Genomic DNA, 18,324 nt, shown 5'->3' with positions numbered 1-18,324 from the left:
ACAAGAATTTTAGTTCATATATTTATTATCCAAACAGTACTTTTACTGCCTGACAGTTGTGTACATGTCTCTCCCCCTTCACGATGTTAGAGATGCGGATAGGTCCATCGTCCTGAGCCGACTCAAACTGCATCTTAGTTTTTGGTTTTGCCAGAAGAGTATCCATATGCCAACCTTCTATAAGTTCAAGCAATCCATGTAAGTCCCTCCAGTGATACACCTTTTGCCAGTATCAATGTTCCTGCTGCTGGCTTGGCCACTTCTCCTCATGCCTTTTGGAGGAATTCCAAGTGTAGTTACCTTGCACTCTCTTGAAGTCTGCTACTAAACTGCAAAGAAATCAAACTATAAGTTATATTTATATTCAGATTGCATCAGTTATTTGGAAATTTTCTATTGGATATTTTCCATCCTAGTATAGAGTACTTTATTCTTTACCCTAACTTATGTTATTAAGTGATCTTATACTTGGTAATGAGTGGAAATGAAATATCATTGTGACCTTTCCTGCGAGTTATGAAGGCTAATAGAATTCAACATTCCACTGCCACAGCTGGTCCGCGTAGAAGCGAATTAAAAAATGAAGTTGTCATGGGACCCAGCTCCAGCCAGCCATTTCGCCTCGCAAGCAGGCACAAACTGGTATTGGTTCCACTCACCTGTACCCACATTTGGGGATTAATCCTCTTAATCCAGTGATGAGGCACCAACTAGAATATCAATAATCAGCCTAGGCAGGCAATTTTGTTTGTTCAGTATTGGGCACACCGAGAGATACTTCAGACATCCTCTCCTCCTCCCCCCCCCCCCCCCCCCCCCCCTGCAAAAAAAAAAAAAAAAAAAAAAAAAAAAAACAAATCCCTCCCAATCAGTAGCAAATTGTGACAGATTGACAAACTACTGCAAGCGCTATTGCATCATTTCACTAGCAGTTTGGAAAAATGCAACTGATTGACAAACTACTGGAAGTCCTAATTCAACTGTCTGCTAGCAGTTGGATCATCCTCTGGTCTATCCGACCACATGCTGTTCACAACCCTGCTTCAGACTTTAGTTTGTCCTGTGTACAGTGCAGCTTTGTATCTTTATACTAATATTTGCACAATGCCAATAACCTGCAGGTTACCCACCTGCAACACCCACCAGACAACCTATTGCATGTATCCATTAGAAAAACAAGTCTGGAACACTCAGAACTCCCTTCTTCATCTGCAGAAGCAGAGAAAGGACTGTCATTCTATTGGGTAACAATGAAATAATTTTGCAGATGAAGCATCTAAGTGTGCATTCATGAAGGCTAAAATTTTCCATATTGTGGCACCACACTAAGCATAGTCGCTTTGCTGTTGAGACATGGCATCACACACTGTTTTAAGGAAGAAGCTGTGGTCATTTAAGCAAATGACTTAGCTGTGGCATTTCTCCTTTTGGTCACTGGAATGAGAGGAAGTAATATTAATGTTCATGCAGATAGGATAATGTCCTAGATTGTGAGAGATTCTCCTCTGGTCAGATCACCCAACAATGTGTGATGCCTGTGGCAAAGGAAGTAATATTAATGTTCATGCAGATAAGATAATGTCCAAGATTGTGCCAGATTCTCCTCTGGTCAGAACACCCGACCATATGTGATGCCTGTGGCAAATTTTGGCATGCTGTATCTTAGCAGAATATGTTTTACATGGTATGACAACTTGATTAGCAGATAAAGTGTCCTTTTTCTTATCTAATGACAATATAATTCAGTATGTATCTTAATATTTGGTATTATGTTTGATTTTTTTTTTCCCTTTACATTAATAGGCACCACGTTAATATACTGTCATTGTGACAGACCCAGTTCACCTCCCTTCACCCCTCTCAGTGGTTAGTCAATTACCAGCACCACTTTTATGATTGTATCTACTGCATAGCCATTTTACTTATATTTAAACAGTGTATTTTACACAATGACTATACTACAAGTTTTATGTATTGTGTTTTTGTGTTGGTGAATGCGTGAATGTGAGTCAGAGTGAATGAGACTTCAATTAGAGATTTACACTCTTAGAATGTAATTTTCAAATGTTTTAATCACATTTAGCTCAAAATTTTTGGTAAGGTCACTGACAACCCTAAATTTGATGGCCTTTATTAGCTACCACAGAATTATACAACCATAGCTCCTGCTGTTTTTATTGCCTATTGAGTACTTTTGAAATCCTACATCTACAGCCACACACTGCAAACCACAGTTAGATGCATGACAGAGAATATTTCCCAGTCTACCAATTATAAGTGCTTCTTCACATCCTATTCACATATGGAGTGTGGAAAGAGTGACTGTTTACATGGATCTGTGCAAGCTGTAATTAAGCTAATATTTTCCTCACATCCCTTTAGGGAGCAATATGTGGGGAGTCGCAGTATATTCCTAGAATCAACATTGAAAACTTAGTCTTGAAACTTTGTAAAAAGGCTTTCGTTGTAAATAGCAGTCTCCTTTGTGGGCTGATTGCATTTTCCTAGTATTCTACAGAACACAATCATAGCCTGCACATTGATGCCCCATTTTATCGCTTTACATAGCACAATAAAAATTATTTCATTACCTCTTAGGCACTGATTTGCATTCTCTGTACCTCATCTTGTGCTGATATCTCTTCTGATAGCTATGTTTGGCTGCTGTGATTTCTGTGTATATGAAAATGAAGGAGAAAAATGAGAGAAGGAGAAGAAAGAGAAGAGTTCACAATGTCAACATTGTGCTTGTCTGTGACTCACCATCTTCTCTAAATGGTGACTAGCAATCTATCCTCTTCATAATATTGTAGTTATTCCATCTTAGACTTCCCATTGTGTGAAATCTGCCAACTGCTTTACCCATTACTGAGCCCATATGATTCCTCCTTTTCATATCTGTACAAGGGGTTATACACAAGTATTTGTATGAGTTGACCATTCCCAGCTGTGAGTCATTGATACTGTAGTCACAGGATACTACATTTTTTTTCATTTTGTGAAGTACAGAATTTTTGCTTGTTTGAATATTTAATGTTGCCAATATTTGCACAACTTTGAAATCTTATCAAGATCTGACTGAATATTTTTCAGACAGTATTTCTTTATAGATAATTGCATAATCTGTGCAAAGTCTGAGTTTGCTGTGCTGCCTGCGAGGTCATTCATGAACAGAAAGGATCCCGACACTCTTCCCTGGAGAACACCCTTAGTTACTTCTACATTTATCAATGCTCCCCCCCCCCCCCTCCTCCCCCCAATTCAAGATAGCATGCTGTATCCTTCTAACCAAACAATAATCAATCCAGTAATAAATTTTGCTCGATACACCATATGAGCATAGATGTGGTATTGAGTCAAATCCTTTATGGAAATCAAGAAATATGGCATTTATCTGACAGCCCTGATCCATGGCTTTCAGCTTGTTCTGTAATGAATCTTCTTTTCCAGTTCAGGCAAAAGATATTCTGTACAAAATATTGCAGTAGATTGGCTGCAAAACACAATTCATAGCCTGTACAATAGTGCCCCATTTTATTACTTTACACAGCATAACAAAAGATTGGTTTGTCCCCTCCTAAGCAATGATTTCGTTCCCTGTATTTTATGTTGAGCTGATAACTCTACTGGTAGGTTTTGCCAGCATGTGATTTCTGTCTGCTTCACAGTACGAGAAAACAAGGGAAAAAAGACACAAGGAACAGAACATAGCTTACAGTGTTAACCAACATATGGAAAACTTGACTTCTTACATGTACATCCATACTCTAACATGGTGGAGAGTACTTTTGTGCCACTGCTACATTTTCTCTTTCATGTTCCAGTTGCAAATGATGCTTGACAAGAACAACTGTTTTCAAGCCTCTGTGTGAGCATGAATCTCCCCAATTTTAAGTTCATGGGGTTCTAGGAAATTATTGTAGGAGGAAACGGTATACAGGTATTAGTTGGTTCTTCTAGGAATGTATGCTTCTGGGGTTTCAATAGTAAACCACAATATGATGCACAACACCACTCTTGTAATATTTGCTGGTGTAGTTGGATGGGCATCTGCATAATGCTTTCATGCTTACTGGATAAATCTTTAATGAACATCCTGCTCTTCATTTAATGTTCTCTACTTCCTCTGTCAGTCCTATCTGGCAAGGGTCCAAGACCAACAAGCAGTGCTCAAATAACAGTCAAACAAGCTACCTCCTTCATGGGCACACTACTCTTCCTGAGATTTCTTTGATCTCAGTCTGCTATCCTGTTTTTCCTATTATTAGTTTTATATGGTCATCCTCACAACAGAGGGGTTCCTCTCGTCCTGGTGTCTGAGGGAGCTGCCCTTATTTTTGTTACCTTCACCAACCCACCCTCTGTCCTCCTTGAGGAAGCAACTTGTTTTCTGGCTTTGGACTGCCTTAACAGATATGACATAATAATGGTCTAACAACTTTTAGCATTGTTCTTGATAATGGCATAAAAGGTAAAAGCCAAAATCTAGATAATATAGAAAATAAATATAGTAATACACAGTCAATTTGTGGTTTACTGAAGGCTAGGATACTCAACGCATTTTCGTATGTGTCTTTTTGGCAGTACTGACATTTTCACCTACTGATGATAAGTATTGACCAGAAATTCTGTCTCATAATTTTACAATTTTGGGAAAAGGAATTTAGTATTTCAGCTTTCTCTCTGTCATGGCTTGTTTCAGTGGTATTGTGGTCACTGAGTGTCTGGACATATGACTTTTATGCATTTACTGATTTAACATAAGGCTGAACGTCATAAAATTTTATGTAAGGTCAGTAAACAGCATTATAGTTTGCAGGGACACCAGCACGAGTGATGCTTCAGACCAGAGAACACATACGACTGACTGCGATCTCCATGTGGACTCCAAAGAAGTCAGTTTGGTTTAGAACCTTGTAGGGTGTGGATGTCGTATATGTCAGTTGATGGGCAATAAAGCAGTACTGGCATATCAATGTTTTATCTCCACTACTGATATGACCTCTGCGTCTAAGAGGGAAAACTACCACGTTGGTGGGTCGAGACAACTGTGATAACCGCTTAACGTATTGGAGAGATGTTCTGTTCCCTATCGTGATAATATGCTGTAACAATTCAGCTTACTGCCCCCCCCCCCCCCCAAAGATGATGACCCACAGATTAGGATGAGTGATGTGCATCATCAGTTTAATAACTGTACACCAGTGCTCAAATACTACCATGGATGTTGCTTCACAAAACAATGTATGCTCCAGTATGGCACAAAGATGGTCATTATACAACAATCTACTGCTGGAATTTGTGCAAGTTTGGCATCAAGTACATCAGTTCATGATTCAGCAGGACAGGTCTCCTGTGCCAACCACATTACAAAATCCATTAGGAAATACAGTCACCATTTATGGTTAGCATGAGCGCAAACACAACTTGGTCATACTACAGTTTATAGACTCTGCACACAACCCAAGTTGTCATCTTTCCAGCCGGAACCATGGGCACAATGTCATCTTTTTGCCACATAAATAAAACAAATATGAAGTGGTAAAATACGCCTTGCTACAACGCTAGTCACACATCCCAGAACAACGACTGAAACAGAGAAACAGTGATGAACGACTCACTGCCAAATGCTGTCTCACCAGCTTTAGACACTACTTGACCTGAACCCCATGCTACACACTGTGTTATGAACTTCATGGATTGTCAAGCTTCTGCCACAGCTATCACCTTGTCGACAGAATGTTCTTTGTGCCACAGCATAAAAAGCCATCAATGCCGAGGAGAATAACATACCACTCAGCACTGGATGTCAGTTGAACATCATCCACACTGAACCACTCTGACGTGTTGAAAGTGCACGACAGTGATGTCGGCACCCCCAAACAGGACACTGACCTGCATGACCCATACACCACTGCTCTTCTAGTCGGCAGTGATGCACCAAATGCGACCACCACCTCAAGGCCGTCAAATTGTGGTGCTACATACGGTGTGGTGATATTTCCAATACCTGCTGGTCTCCCTGCAACTACCTACACTCCAAACATGTGTCAAAGTAGGTGCACTGGCATGCTGTACACATCAAGCCATCAGTGCCCACAACACATGAGCCATCCTCTCTTCTCACCACTCCACTGTCTGGTGGAAGGCTCTATATATTTGATTGAAGCATGTATAAATACTTCCTCACTGATGTGAGATCAGACACCAGTATGTTACTGAAGGACACAAATGCAACACTATCTGGTGTAACATCCCTACAGTTTTATACCACAAATGATTCATATGTCACCATACACTGAACCACTAACTGTACTTTGGAACTAAGCTCAAATCAACAATTTCATTGGACTTTCTTAATTACTGACATGAGTGAACAGGTGATAGGAGTCCACTTCCTATAGCACTTTCACGTTTCACTGGAATTAAAAAATGTAGTGCCACATTATCATGACATAGGACAACTCGTCCCAGTGCCCTTCAGCTTGATGCCCCTTATCCATCAGAAACTACTTAATGGCCTGTTGGGCATCAGCATGATGATGACATGTACTCTAACACACTAACAAAGCACATTACAATGATGAAGAACCTAATGACAATAAACCAGCCTTATCTGGACACCCGCAAATCATTGGATGCATTCCACACTGACAATGCAGTGCTATATTAGTGCAGAGTATAACTGAACCAATGTGTATGCTTCACTAATGCATTCATGCAAGCAGTGCGAGAATCTTTTGCTCACACTTCACTCAGCCATAGTCACCACTACATCCCCTGTGCCCACCCTGGCAAACCATGTCTCACTGCTGCTAAAACCCACAGCTACACAGTCAATGACCACAAGCACACCACAATGAACACAGGTCAGTAAGGCACACTCTGTCTCATCTCTCAGGGAATCAAATAAGTGAACGATCCCATCCCCCAACCAGGTACAAATGGAAGTTAAACCATGTGCCATCAATGATGGTATGATGCACCTTCTCATGACACCTGGTCCACCATTCTGCTACAAAGAATGTTGGCTGGCATCTGCTCTCTTTTGGGCTGCAAAATTGGCAGTCAATGTACTAATACCACCAGGGATGCTCCACTCTTCAGACAGGCCGTGGGCTTTCCCAATAATACTTGTACAGAAAAAGGGCAGTTCCATGAGAGACTGAGGTGATTACACAACTCTCATTGCTTGAATGATGCACAACAGTTATCCAATTCAAAATATTAAAGACTTTACACACTCTTGAGTGGGCACCACTATTTTCAGCATCATGTTACTGTTGTTGTTGTCTTCAGTCTTGAGACTGGTTTGATGCAGCTCTCCATGCTACTCTATCCTGTGCAAGCTTCTTCATCTCCCATTACTTACTGCAACCTATATCCTTCTGAATCTGCTTAGTGTATTCATCTCTTGGTCTCCTTCTACGATTTTTACCCTCCACACTGCCCTCCAATGCTAAATTTGTGACCCCTTGATGCCTCAGAACATGTCCTACCAACAGGTCCCTTCTTCTAGTCAAGTTGTGCCACAAACTCCTATTCTCCCCAATTCTATTCAATACCTCCTCATTAGTTATGTGATCTACCCATCTAATCTTCAGCATTCTTCTGTAGCACCACATTTTGAAAGCTTCTATTCTCTTCTTGTCCAAACTAGTTATCGTCCATGTTTCACTTCCATACATGGCTACACTCCATACAAATACTTTCAGAAACGACTTCCTGACATTTAAACCTATACTCGATGTTAACAAATTTCTCTTCTTCAGAAACGCTTTCCTTGCCATTGGCAGTCTACATTTTATATCCTCTCTACTTCGACCATCATCAGTTATTTTGCTCCCCAAATAGCAAAACTCCTTTACTACTTTAAGTGTCCCATTTCCTAATCTAATTCCCTCAGCATCACCCGACTTAATTTGACTACAGTCCATTATCCCCGTTTTGCTTTTGTTGATGTTCATCTTATATCCTCCTTTCAAGACACTGTCCATTCCGTTCAACTGCTCTTCCAAGTCCTTTGCTGTCTCTGACAGAATTACAATGTCATCGGCGAACCTCAACGTTTTTATTTCTTTTCCACGGATTTTAATACCTACACCAAATTTTTCTTTTGTTTCCTTCACTGCTTGCTCAATATACAGATTAAATAACATCGAGGAGAGGCTACAACCCTGTCTCACTCCCTTCCCAACTGCTGCTTCCCTTTCATGCCCCTCGACTCTTATAAAATTGTAAATAGCCTTTCACTCCCGGTATTTTACCCCTGACACCTTTAGAATTCGAAAGAGAGTATTCCAGTCAACATTGTCAAAAGCTTTCTCTAAGTCTACAAATGCTAGAAATGTAGGTTTGCCTTTCCTTCATCTATTTTCTAAGATAAGTCGTAGGGTCAGTATTGCCTCGTGTCATCCAACATTTCTGCGGAATCCGAACTGATCTTAGCCGAGGTTGGCTTCTACCAGTTTTTCCATTCGTCTGTAAAGAATTCGCATTAGTATTTTGCAGCTGTGACTTATTAAACTGATTGTGCGGTAATTTTCACATCTGTCAACACCTGCTTTCTTTGGGATTGGAATAATTATATTCTTCTTGAAGTCTGAGGGTATTTCGCCTGTCTCATACATCTTGCTCACCAGATGGTAGAGTTTTGTCAGGACTGGCTCTCCCAAGGCCGTCAGTAGTTCCAATGGAATGTTGTCTACTCCCGGGGCCTTGTTTCAGTGCTCTGTCAATCTCTTCACGCAGTATCGTATCTCCCATTTCATCTTCATCTACATCCTCTTCCATTTCCATAACATTGTCCTCAAGTACATCGCCCTTGTATAGACCCTCTATATACTCCTTCCATCTTTCTGCTTTCCCTTCTTTGCTTGGAACTGGGTTTCCATCTGAGCTCTTGATATTCATACAAGTGGCTCTCTTTTCTCCAAAAGTCTCTTTAATTTTCCTGTAGGCAGTATCTATATTACCCCTAGTGATATAAGCCTCTACATCCTTATATTTGTCCTCTAGCCATCCCTGCTTAGCCATTTTGCACTTCCTGTCGATCTCATTTTTGAGACGTTTGTATTCCTTTTTGCCTGCTTCATTTACTGCGTTTTTATATTTTCTCCTTTCATCAATTAAATTCAATATTTCTTCTGTTACCCAAGGATTTCTACTAGCCCTCGTCTTTTTACCTACTTCATCCTCTGCTGCCTTCACTACTTCATCCCTCAGAGCTACCCATTCTTCTTCTACTGTATTTCTTTCCCCCATTCCTGTCAATTGTTCCCTTCCGCTCTCCCTGAAACTCTGTACAACCTCTGGTTTAATCAGTTTATCCAGGTCCCATCTCCTTAAATTCCCACCTTTTTGCAATTTCTTCAGTTTTAATCTACAGTTCATAACCAATAGATTGTGGTCAGAGTCCACATCTGCCCCTGGAAATGTCTTACAATTTAAAACCTGGTTGCTAAATCTCTGTCTTACCATTATATAATCTATCTGATACCTTCTAGTATCTCCAGAATTCTTCCATGTATACAACCTTCTTTTATGATTCTTGAACCAAGTGTTAGCTGTGATTAAGTTATATTCTGTGCAAAATTCTACCAGATGGCTTCCTCTTTCATTTCTCTTCCCCAATCCATATTCACCCACTATGTTTCCTTCTCTCCCTTTTCCTACTCTCGAATTCCAGTCAGCCATGACTATTAAATTTTCGTCTCCCTTCACTACCTGAATAATTTCTTTTATCTCATCATACATTTCATCAATTTCTTCATCATCTCCAGAGCTAGTTGGCATATAAACTTGTACTACTGTAGTAGGCATGGGCTTCGTGTCTATCTTGGCCACAATAATGTGTTCACTATGCTATTGGTAGTAGCTTACCCGCATTCCTATTTCCCTATTCATTATTAAACCTACTCCTGCATTACCCCTATTTGATTTTGTGTTTATAACCCTGTAGTCACCTGACCAGAAGTCTTGTTCCTCCTGTCACTGAACTTCACTAATTCTCACTATATCTAACTTCAACCTATCCATTTCCCTTTTAAAATTTTTTAACCTACCTGCCTGATTAAGGGATCTGACATTCCACGCTCTGATCCGACTGCAGAAAAGCTTACCTCCAAATACCTATAAACCAAGACAATGTCTCTAAGACCACAGTAATCACACAGTTTGGACTTTTTCATTTTCTATTCATGCCTTGCGGACCAAAGCATGCAGCTCAGACTGGACAGTGGTTCGTTGATGGAGGTCCCTTCAGATTTGACTTTAGTTATGCTTTCCTGGATGATATCCCAGTATTTTATGGAACCCCATGAGTTTGTGAATGGCATCTTGAACTAGTTCTAGTTGTCCTGCAGCACACAGGTGTGATCATAAATGAGGATAACCTGAAGTTACTTTTCTTGGACACATACAAAATGCAAAATGGATCAAACCTACCTCAGAAAGAACAGAACTCAAGAAGCAGTTACTACCAGAATTACCATGACCTACAGCACTGTCTAGGCATTGTAAATTTTTTTTTGGTGTCTCCTGCCACAGGTGGCTGTGATACAATCCCATTCACTGGTGCTCTCACCAGGCCAGATGTGCAAGGGGAGGGGGCAACAAAATGCAAGAAGCATTCACACTAGCAAAAGACTGCCTTGCAAAAGCAACCACTTTGGTCCACCCAGTACCCAATGCATAGCTTGCTGTCACAACTGATCTATCGATTTTGGCATTGGAGTGGTCTTACAATAAGTTGTGGCAGGTGAAGCACAGCTGCTTTGCTTCTTCTAAAAAAAAAAACTCATGGCCTCGCTGTCAAAATGGTCCATGTCCAATCATGGATTACTTGCCGTCTGTGAAGCAGTTAGATATTTTACAGAAGATATTGAAGGAAGGTACATAATTATTTATACAGATCACAAGCCACTCACAGATAACATATGGCACCTCTCAAAATATGATATTCCTCATCACTTCTGTCATCTTGATGTTGTTGTGCAACATACGACAGATGTCCGTCATTTACATGCTGCTGATGGCATAGTCACAGGTTTTGAGTTGTTGATCAATATTATTTCTTGACAACTAGATTACAACAAACTTTCAGAAGAGCCAGAACTATGACCATTAAGGACTTACTTAACAGTGATTCCACCAGCCTCTGTATAGAAAGGCTGACAGGCCCTTGTAACATCCCCTCTGTGGAATGGCAAACCCTAACTTATAACGTACTGGACCCCTTGGACTGTCTGGTATGGTAAGTGGTAGATTTACTGGGGTGCGTGGCACATCCTATTTGTGACTTACCTGCATGGTGGTAGCGTAATCAGCCTCTGCACTTCCTCGACCTGTAATCTTACCTGCAGTTCAGCCCCTCATACATTATTCAGCACCCTGTGGATTCTGTACTTAGTAAATACATAGAACTAAGGTTTTGGAGAGGAATTCCATTGCTACTAAATAATGCAATCCAGTTCTGATAAAAGTAATTATATTCTAGAGCCTCGTTTGTCTCAAAATCCTTTGATACAGTTTATTACCAACAAGTTGCAAAATCACAGTATGCATGCCAGATAGCAGTTAGACGGCTATGCCCATCTATGTGGGTTTAAGACCACTGTCGGATACCAATTACCTTTGGTTGTTGTCTCAGTAATGCTAATCCAAATTGTGATCGTTTTAATATCATTCACTCAGCTGCTACATGGGTCTTTTAGTTCAAAAACCAGGAACTTTATTATCGGATGCCATGGGACTCAGTCTTTGCTTACACTTGATACCCCACATAAAAATAAGCATGATTGTAACCAATTGGTCATAATGATCATTGGCAGAAGACAAAAACAGAATTGCAACAGCAGGAGAAAGCACAGGAGCTGACTTCCTGTGTTCATGGTGTTGTGTACACTGAGCTTTGCTCAATTAACCATTTGCATCTATACCTCAGTAATTGTCACATATGAAGATAAACATTTATTCACAGTCAAAATAACTTCACCACCTACGTGAACATTACTTTGTCACAGTCTTATGCAGATTTAGCCAAAAAGCAAAGCTTAATTGGTAATCTTGCGGGAGCACAACTGCCAGCCATCAGTACGGCTGCCCAATCTAACCACTAGTCCTCAACAATGGCGAGCTGTGCGTTCCTTCTCCCCCACTAAACCGCTTGTGATGTCAGCTACTATCTCTGACCTTAAGACAGACACATTTTATCTTATACTTTCCCTGTTGCTTTCTGGAGAAATACACTTTTGATTTACACTCCTCTGCAAATTTTACTCTGACCCTCTTCTTTAATTTAAAGTTTTTTGAAACAAACCACTTTTTTACCCTTTGGCAGCCTCTGGTGGAGTGATAAATGCTAGCTTTGCATGCTATGAAATGTGCACATTGTTTACCAAATCCATGTGAATTTGAGGCAATTATGTCATGCCAGTTGGGCATGCACAAGAGCTTAAAATGGTCACAATTGAAGGTGTACTTATGAAGGAGTTTTATAGAGGAGCAGCAATACAGCAGAGTGTGGTAGATTTTGTGCTGTGTATATGAGATTACCGCATCTACATTATGTTCAACAGCATTAAAAAAACTGCTGAGATATTAGAAGTTAGGGTGTTCATGTGTACTTATGCTCTAACACAATGGTCACCACTGCCTATCCCCCTCCCCAAACCACTTGTGACGTCAGCCACTATATCTGCCCTTAAAACAGACACATGTTACCTTATACTTTCCCTGTTGCTTTCTGTGAAAATACACTTTTGATTTACAGTCGTCTGCAAATTTTACTCTGGTCCTCTGCTTTAATTTAAAGTGTTTTCAAACAAACCACTTTTTTACCCTTCGGCATCCTCTGGTTGGCAACAACAGGGTTTCTTTTTGAAGCCATCTTATAATCTTAGGTATCACATGAAGTTCTTAAAACTATTGTGTATCTGAAGTGTGGTCATTTGTGCACAGCACATTGCCGCATTTCACCCTGGTACTAACATCCAAATACTATGCGATGGTCTCAAAACAAAAATTGGCCACTAGTCCTCACATCCACGTGGTGCACAATTTTTGGACAGTTAAACATCTGGAGTGCACCGAGGGTTTAGGCCAACAGTACCACTCATTACTGAACATTTTGTTTGGCTGAACATTAAAAGTGATTGTCGAGGCTGAGCACAAGCTTGCTTGGCTTGCTGGCACAGCAAAGTTGGCCGTCATACACAACATCAAATCAGGCACTTTGATATACCATGAGCAGGGTTTTTCCATGTTTGCCTAGTCTTGGTTGGCCCCCTTCTCGAATCTGAAGCTTACAGATACTTACTATCAGTTACTGACAGAGTTTCTTGTTGGGTAGAAGCTGTCCCCAGTAAGGACATTACAGTACAATCAACAGCATATGTGTTCATCATTGCTTGGGTAGCTTGATTCTGCTCCCCTGAAATCATTATGACAGACCAGAGAAGACAATATGAGTCTCCTCTATTCGAGGCACTCTGCAACATCTGTGCCATTCATGTAATCTTATGACAGCACACTCAGAGTAACAGGCTTATGGAGTGGTAGCACAGAACCCTAAAAACCTGACTCATGTTCCAAGTGTGACTGTGGATGGAAGCCTTGCCATGGGTACTACCAAGTGTTTGTATAGTATTCAAGAAAGACCTACATGAAATCTTATAAGGAGAATCACTCACGTGCCCTGCAAGTTACCATCTCTTACCTTGGATACCAATCCGAAAGTTTTTGTGCGTAAGGAACTTAGTAACTGTGAGTTATGTGATGATATGATCCAGCCAGCTTTACAGCCATCCTACACAGGCTCGTGTAACGATTTAAAATGAACTCTCATATGTTTGAAATCCTGCTCGGTGGAAAAGCAACAATGGTCTCATTAAACATCCTAAAATGAGCCTGGACTCTGCACAAACACCCAGCTGCATATGATAAGGACCCAGAAGGAACAGACTATGACCCACGTGGTTAATTACCCCTTGATATGCAGACAGCTATTTCAGACTCTGAGGAGCCAGTCGTCACCAAATGGAACATGAGAGACTCTTACAGAGAACATCCATGTGAAACTTGTACACAGTGATCCAATAGTGGATGCCTGCCTTGACAGATAGCTTGACAACTCCCACTCACATTACAGTTACCTAGGAAAGTAGATTACACTGCTATGTCTTCTCATTTGTCAGCAGATGGAGCACTCACTATTACAGACCCTATGGAATGACAACAACATCTGCTACACAATACATCAGCGACAGCTTCAGATCCTCCTCCTGATGCACCATTTCAGACACCCCAGCCCCCATCCCTGCCTGTGCCAAGCGAATCTCAGTGCAGTCACCCTCATCGAACTCCTCGAACTTTGGCACAGTATCATCTGTACAGCACTAGTGCTGCAGGTCAGTCCACAATGAGAGTTGGACCAACCGTGTTCTGCTTCGTAACTGGCCATGACATGGTTGGTCACTTTTATCAGGTTGGACCATCGTCGAGAAATGATCCATCTGTGTCCTGCTCTGTATGACCCATCTGCTTGATGATACTCACCAACCAGCACTCCTCCCCCCCCCCCCTGCCCCCCCTGCACCCCAGTGCTCTACTCTACAGGAAGGGGTGAGGGGTGTGAGTGTTGGGAGGGAGGCTCTGAGGGGACACCAGCATAAGTAGCACCTCTGACCAGGGAACACACGCAGCTGACTGCAGCATCTGGGTGGGCTACGAAGAAGTCAGTTCACTCTAGAACCTTGTACCACGAGGATGTGTTGTATGTTGGATAATGAGCAATAAATCAGTACTGTCATATCAATGTGTCACCTTCATTTAGGTATGATCCCTGCATCTAATAGGGTAGTTACCACAAGTTTTTGATTCATTGCACACTTCACGTGTGGTTTTTCATGATGTTAATTTTTTTCTAATTCAGTTTTTGGTTGTTTTTGAATCTTTGGATATGTTTAATTCTGAGGTGAAGCACTCTTTTTTTTTTTTTTTTTTTTTTTTTTTTTTTGAATAGTTTTCTAATGTGGTTGTCAACCCATAGCTGATCTTACACTCTCCTCACATAGCATCTACGGTGTTTTTTTACAATACTCTTGGAATTTTTCCATTTATAGTCAGCATTTCCATTCCTTAATGTATCTGCCTGATGAAATTGCTGCCATAAAAGTCTTGACAGAATATTTGTTAAAACATATGTAATACTTTGTGCCATGGATAATTGTACCCTCACAAGCAAAAACGTAATTGTTTGAAACTAATGGCACTATGAAAAACTGTGTTTGGGCTTTCCATACCTTGGGAGACATCATATGACATTAAAGTTATCTTCACATGTGCTGGGCCAGATGTGTCTCACAATATTGTGTAATGAGGAGGAGAAAAGGAAGGAGAATTGGACATTAAGTCTCGCTGACAAATGAGAAACACAGCGCAAATCAATACTGTACAAGGACGATGAAGAAAAAGAAACCAAAAACAGGTTGAATAAATAATCACAACATCAATTTGAAATGATTTAAAGAAACTATAGCCAATCCAAATAAGGAATATCAGTTGAGAATTTGAGTCTCACTCCTCTTGAATATGACTCCTTTGTTTTTACTACTGCATCATTTCACTTGGGCCTTAGAAATAATAGCAAATATGTCCTATGATAAATCTAAACTGTTCTTCAGTTTCTGCTTTGTTCATCCAGATAATTTTTCTGAATTGATACAATTATCAATTATCTAAGTTCCTGAATTTAAAAAATGAGAAAACACACAGTGTAGAAATAGAGACACAACACATAATTATAGTACAATGAAAACCACTCAGATCTTAATTCTTTATTAAAATAAAAGTTTGTTAAATAACAAATATAGAGAAACGTTTGCACCTGAGATCACTTACACAGATGAAAGATACACAGCCATTCATATCAAATGGAATTTTGCATTTAATTGTTGAGTCATACCAGATGGCATGTCTTGCAGTAATTCCTTTCTTTACATAGACAGACAAACATAAGGTACTGCTCTGGATCATCAGCATTCGTCAACTATAACAACAATATCAGAGTTCCATTGTGTCTACAAAATAATTGAACAAAGTTATTTGAGTCCATTAAGAAGATGACTAATAGCAAAGCCCAAAACAAAATTATTACACCTGATTCTCGTTGTACAACATCCACAATTTCTATTAAGAACAGTTGTTGCTGGTGGGAGAAATGAGCACAATACTTGGTTTTTGCTCGGGAGACTTCTTTTGTCACAGTAAGTGTCATCAACCTTCAACCAGTGTCTAGACGTCCGAGACTGGTGCACTTTTGTATAAGGCAGGGAAGTTATATCCTTCTTTCAACTGCAGCCAGTTCTCAGGTGAATATTTTGCTCTTTTTTTGTCAAATACGTGGAATGTATATGCATGCCGAGGATGCTGAGATTTGTTGTGCTCACTTTTGTGAACAACCTGCCCATGGATCAGCACACATGTTCCTGTGAAAAGAAGGACAATATCCATCGTACTCGTACACATACAATATGAAATGAAGGCAGAACAGAGGAAACTGTTGGCAATATTTTATCAAGTTGATTTGGGGGATTCTCTGCATGCACAGTAAAAGTGACCAAATTAGTACTGAATGTCTGCTATTAACTAGAATAGATCTTGAAAGCCAAAATATATGCACTCATGAGACATTAAATTGGAGGTGATGCTAACTTTTTTCCTCTTTATATTGTTATCCACTTGAAGATAGAGACCTGAGAAAATTCCATTTGCTAGTACTTTGGCACAATTTTAGGGGACAAATCATTGCTTAAATATTTTTTTAAAAAAATGGTGTAATAGGAATACTATGTGATGTCTGACACTGTTCATCTCCTAGACATCTTAGATACAGACACATATCAATCTTAGCTTTATTACATGTGAAGTTATTTATGAACTTTGACAGAAATAGTATAATTAAGGTTACACAGGAACGAAAAGTTAAGCTTTCAAAATCCATCACAAAAACTAAATTTAGCTGTCTTTGCTGTCAAAGTAATTCTGCAGCCAATGGCCACAGTACATTTTTTGTTGTGTTATTTTCATTTGTGGATTCTTTACAACACAAAATTACTGAATGTGACTTGATGGTTCTAGGGTATGTGTGAGACTAAACATTGACAGACCCATGTTCCAGATCCCACCCTGTAATTAAAATTTTCTGGGACTAACCATAGCTTTTATTTCTGGTAATGCTTTTTATGCGTGAGAAATGCATTTTTTTTCATAACCCATATTAAACAATAAGTATCTCTATTACTGTCTGCATAGACTGATTCACAGGTTTGAGGAAGCCAATGGACCACTACCGACACAGCAATGCTACTGTATGTTTCCACGTAACATTTTCATATAATTCTGTTCAAGAATGAAACGTCTTCTTAAATAAAATTGGATGTTAACATCAAATTGTTATAGTGACCAATGACCATGAAGTTTATGAACATAATTTTTCATACGTTTTTGTGGAAACTGCAACAAAGCAGGTGGATCTTCCCAGTTGTTATGGATGGGGACTAATCAGGAAGATGTCATCAGGAGAAACAAAACTAGCATTCTACAGATCTGAGCGTGGAATGTCAGATCCCTTAATTGGGCAGGTAGTTTAGAAAATTTAAAAAGGGAAATGGTTAGGTTACAGTTAGATATAGCGGGAATTTGTGAAGTTCAGTGGGAGGAGGAACAGGACTTCTGGTCAGATGAATGCAAGGTTATAAATAGGAAATCAAATAGGGGTAATGCAGGAGTAGGTTTAATAATGAGTAAAAAAAGTAGGAATGTGAATAAGCTACTATGAACAGCATAGCGAATGCATTATTGTTGCCAAGATAGACATGAAGCCACACCCACCACAATAGTAGAAGTTTATATGCCAACTAGCTCTACAGATGAGGAGATTGAGGAAATGTATGATGATGAGATAAAAGAAATTATTCAGATAGTTAATGGAACCGAAAACTTGATTATCATGGGGGGGGGGGGGGGGCTGTAATTCAATAGTAGGAAAAGGAAGAGAAGGAAAAGTAGTAGGTGAATATGAACTGGGACAATGGAATAAAGGGGAAGCCACCTAGTAGAATTTTGCACAGAGGATAATTCAATCATAGCTAGCACTTGGTTTAAGAATCATTAGTGAAGATTGTATACATGGAAGAGACCTGGAGACACTGGAATGTTTCAGACTGATTACATAATGGTTAGATAGAGATTTAGGAACCAGATTTTAAATAGTAAGACACTTCCAGGGGCAGATGTGGACTCTGACCACAATCTATTGGTTAT

At 40.0% G+C, this 18,324-nt stretch overlaps 2 protein-coding genes across 2 annotated transcripts in view; one reads left to right on the top strand and one right to left on the bottom strand.

The window, feature by feature from the left end:
- LOC126482298 (transcriptional protein SWT1) overlaps nucleotides 1–18,324 on the top strand; it is a 342,452-nt gene that overhangs the window by 307,276 nt on the left and 16,852 nt on the right. The gene's annotated exons all lie outside the window — the stretch shown is intronic.
- The window catches only part of LOC126482299 (phytanoyl-CoA dioxygenase domain-containing protein 1 homolog), a 62,827-nt gene continuing 60,324 nt past the window's right edge, over nucleotides 15,822–18,324 (bottom strand). Inside the window, exon 5 of the mRNA XM_050106317.1 lies at nucleotides 15,822–16,487. Within this exon, the coding sequence (XP_049962274.1) occupies nucleotides 16,294–16,487 (194 nt within the window). The 3' untranslated portion in view covers nucleotides 15,822–16,293. The remainder of the gene's footprint in view (nucleotides 16,488–18,324) is intronic.

The sequence above is a fragment of the Schistocerca serialis genome, chromosome 5 (assembly GCF_023864345.2).
Source record: "Schistocerca serialis cubense isolate TAMUIC-IGC-003099 chromosome 5, iqSchSeri2.2, whole genome shotgun sequence".
Lineage (NCBI taxonomy): Eukaryota > Metazoa > Arthropoda > Insecta > Orthoptera > Acrididae > Schistocerca > Schistocerca serialis.
Note: the sequence above shows the minus strand (reverse complement) of the source record. Positions and strands in the feature narration are given on the sequence as shown.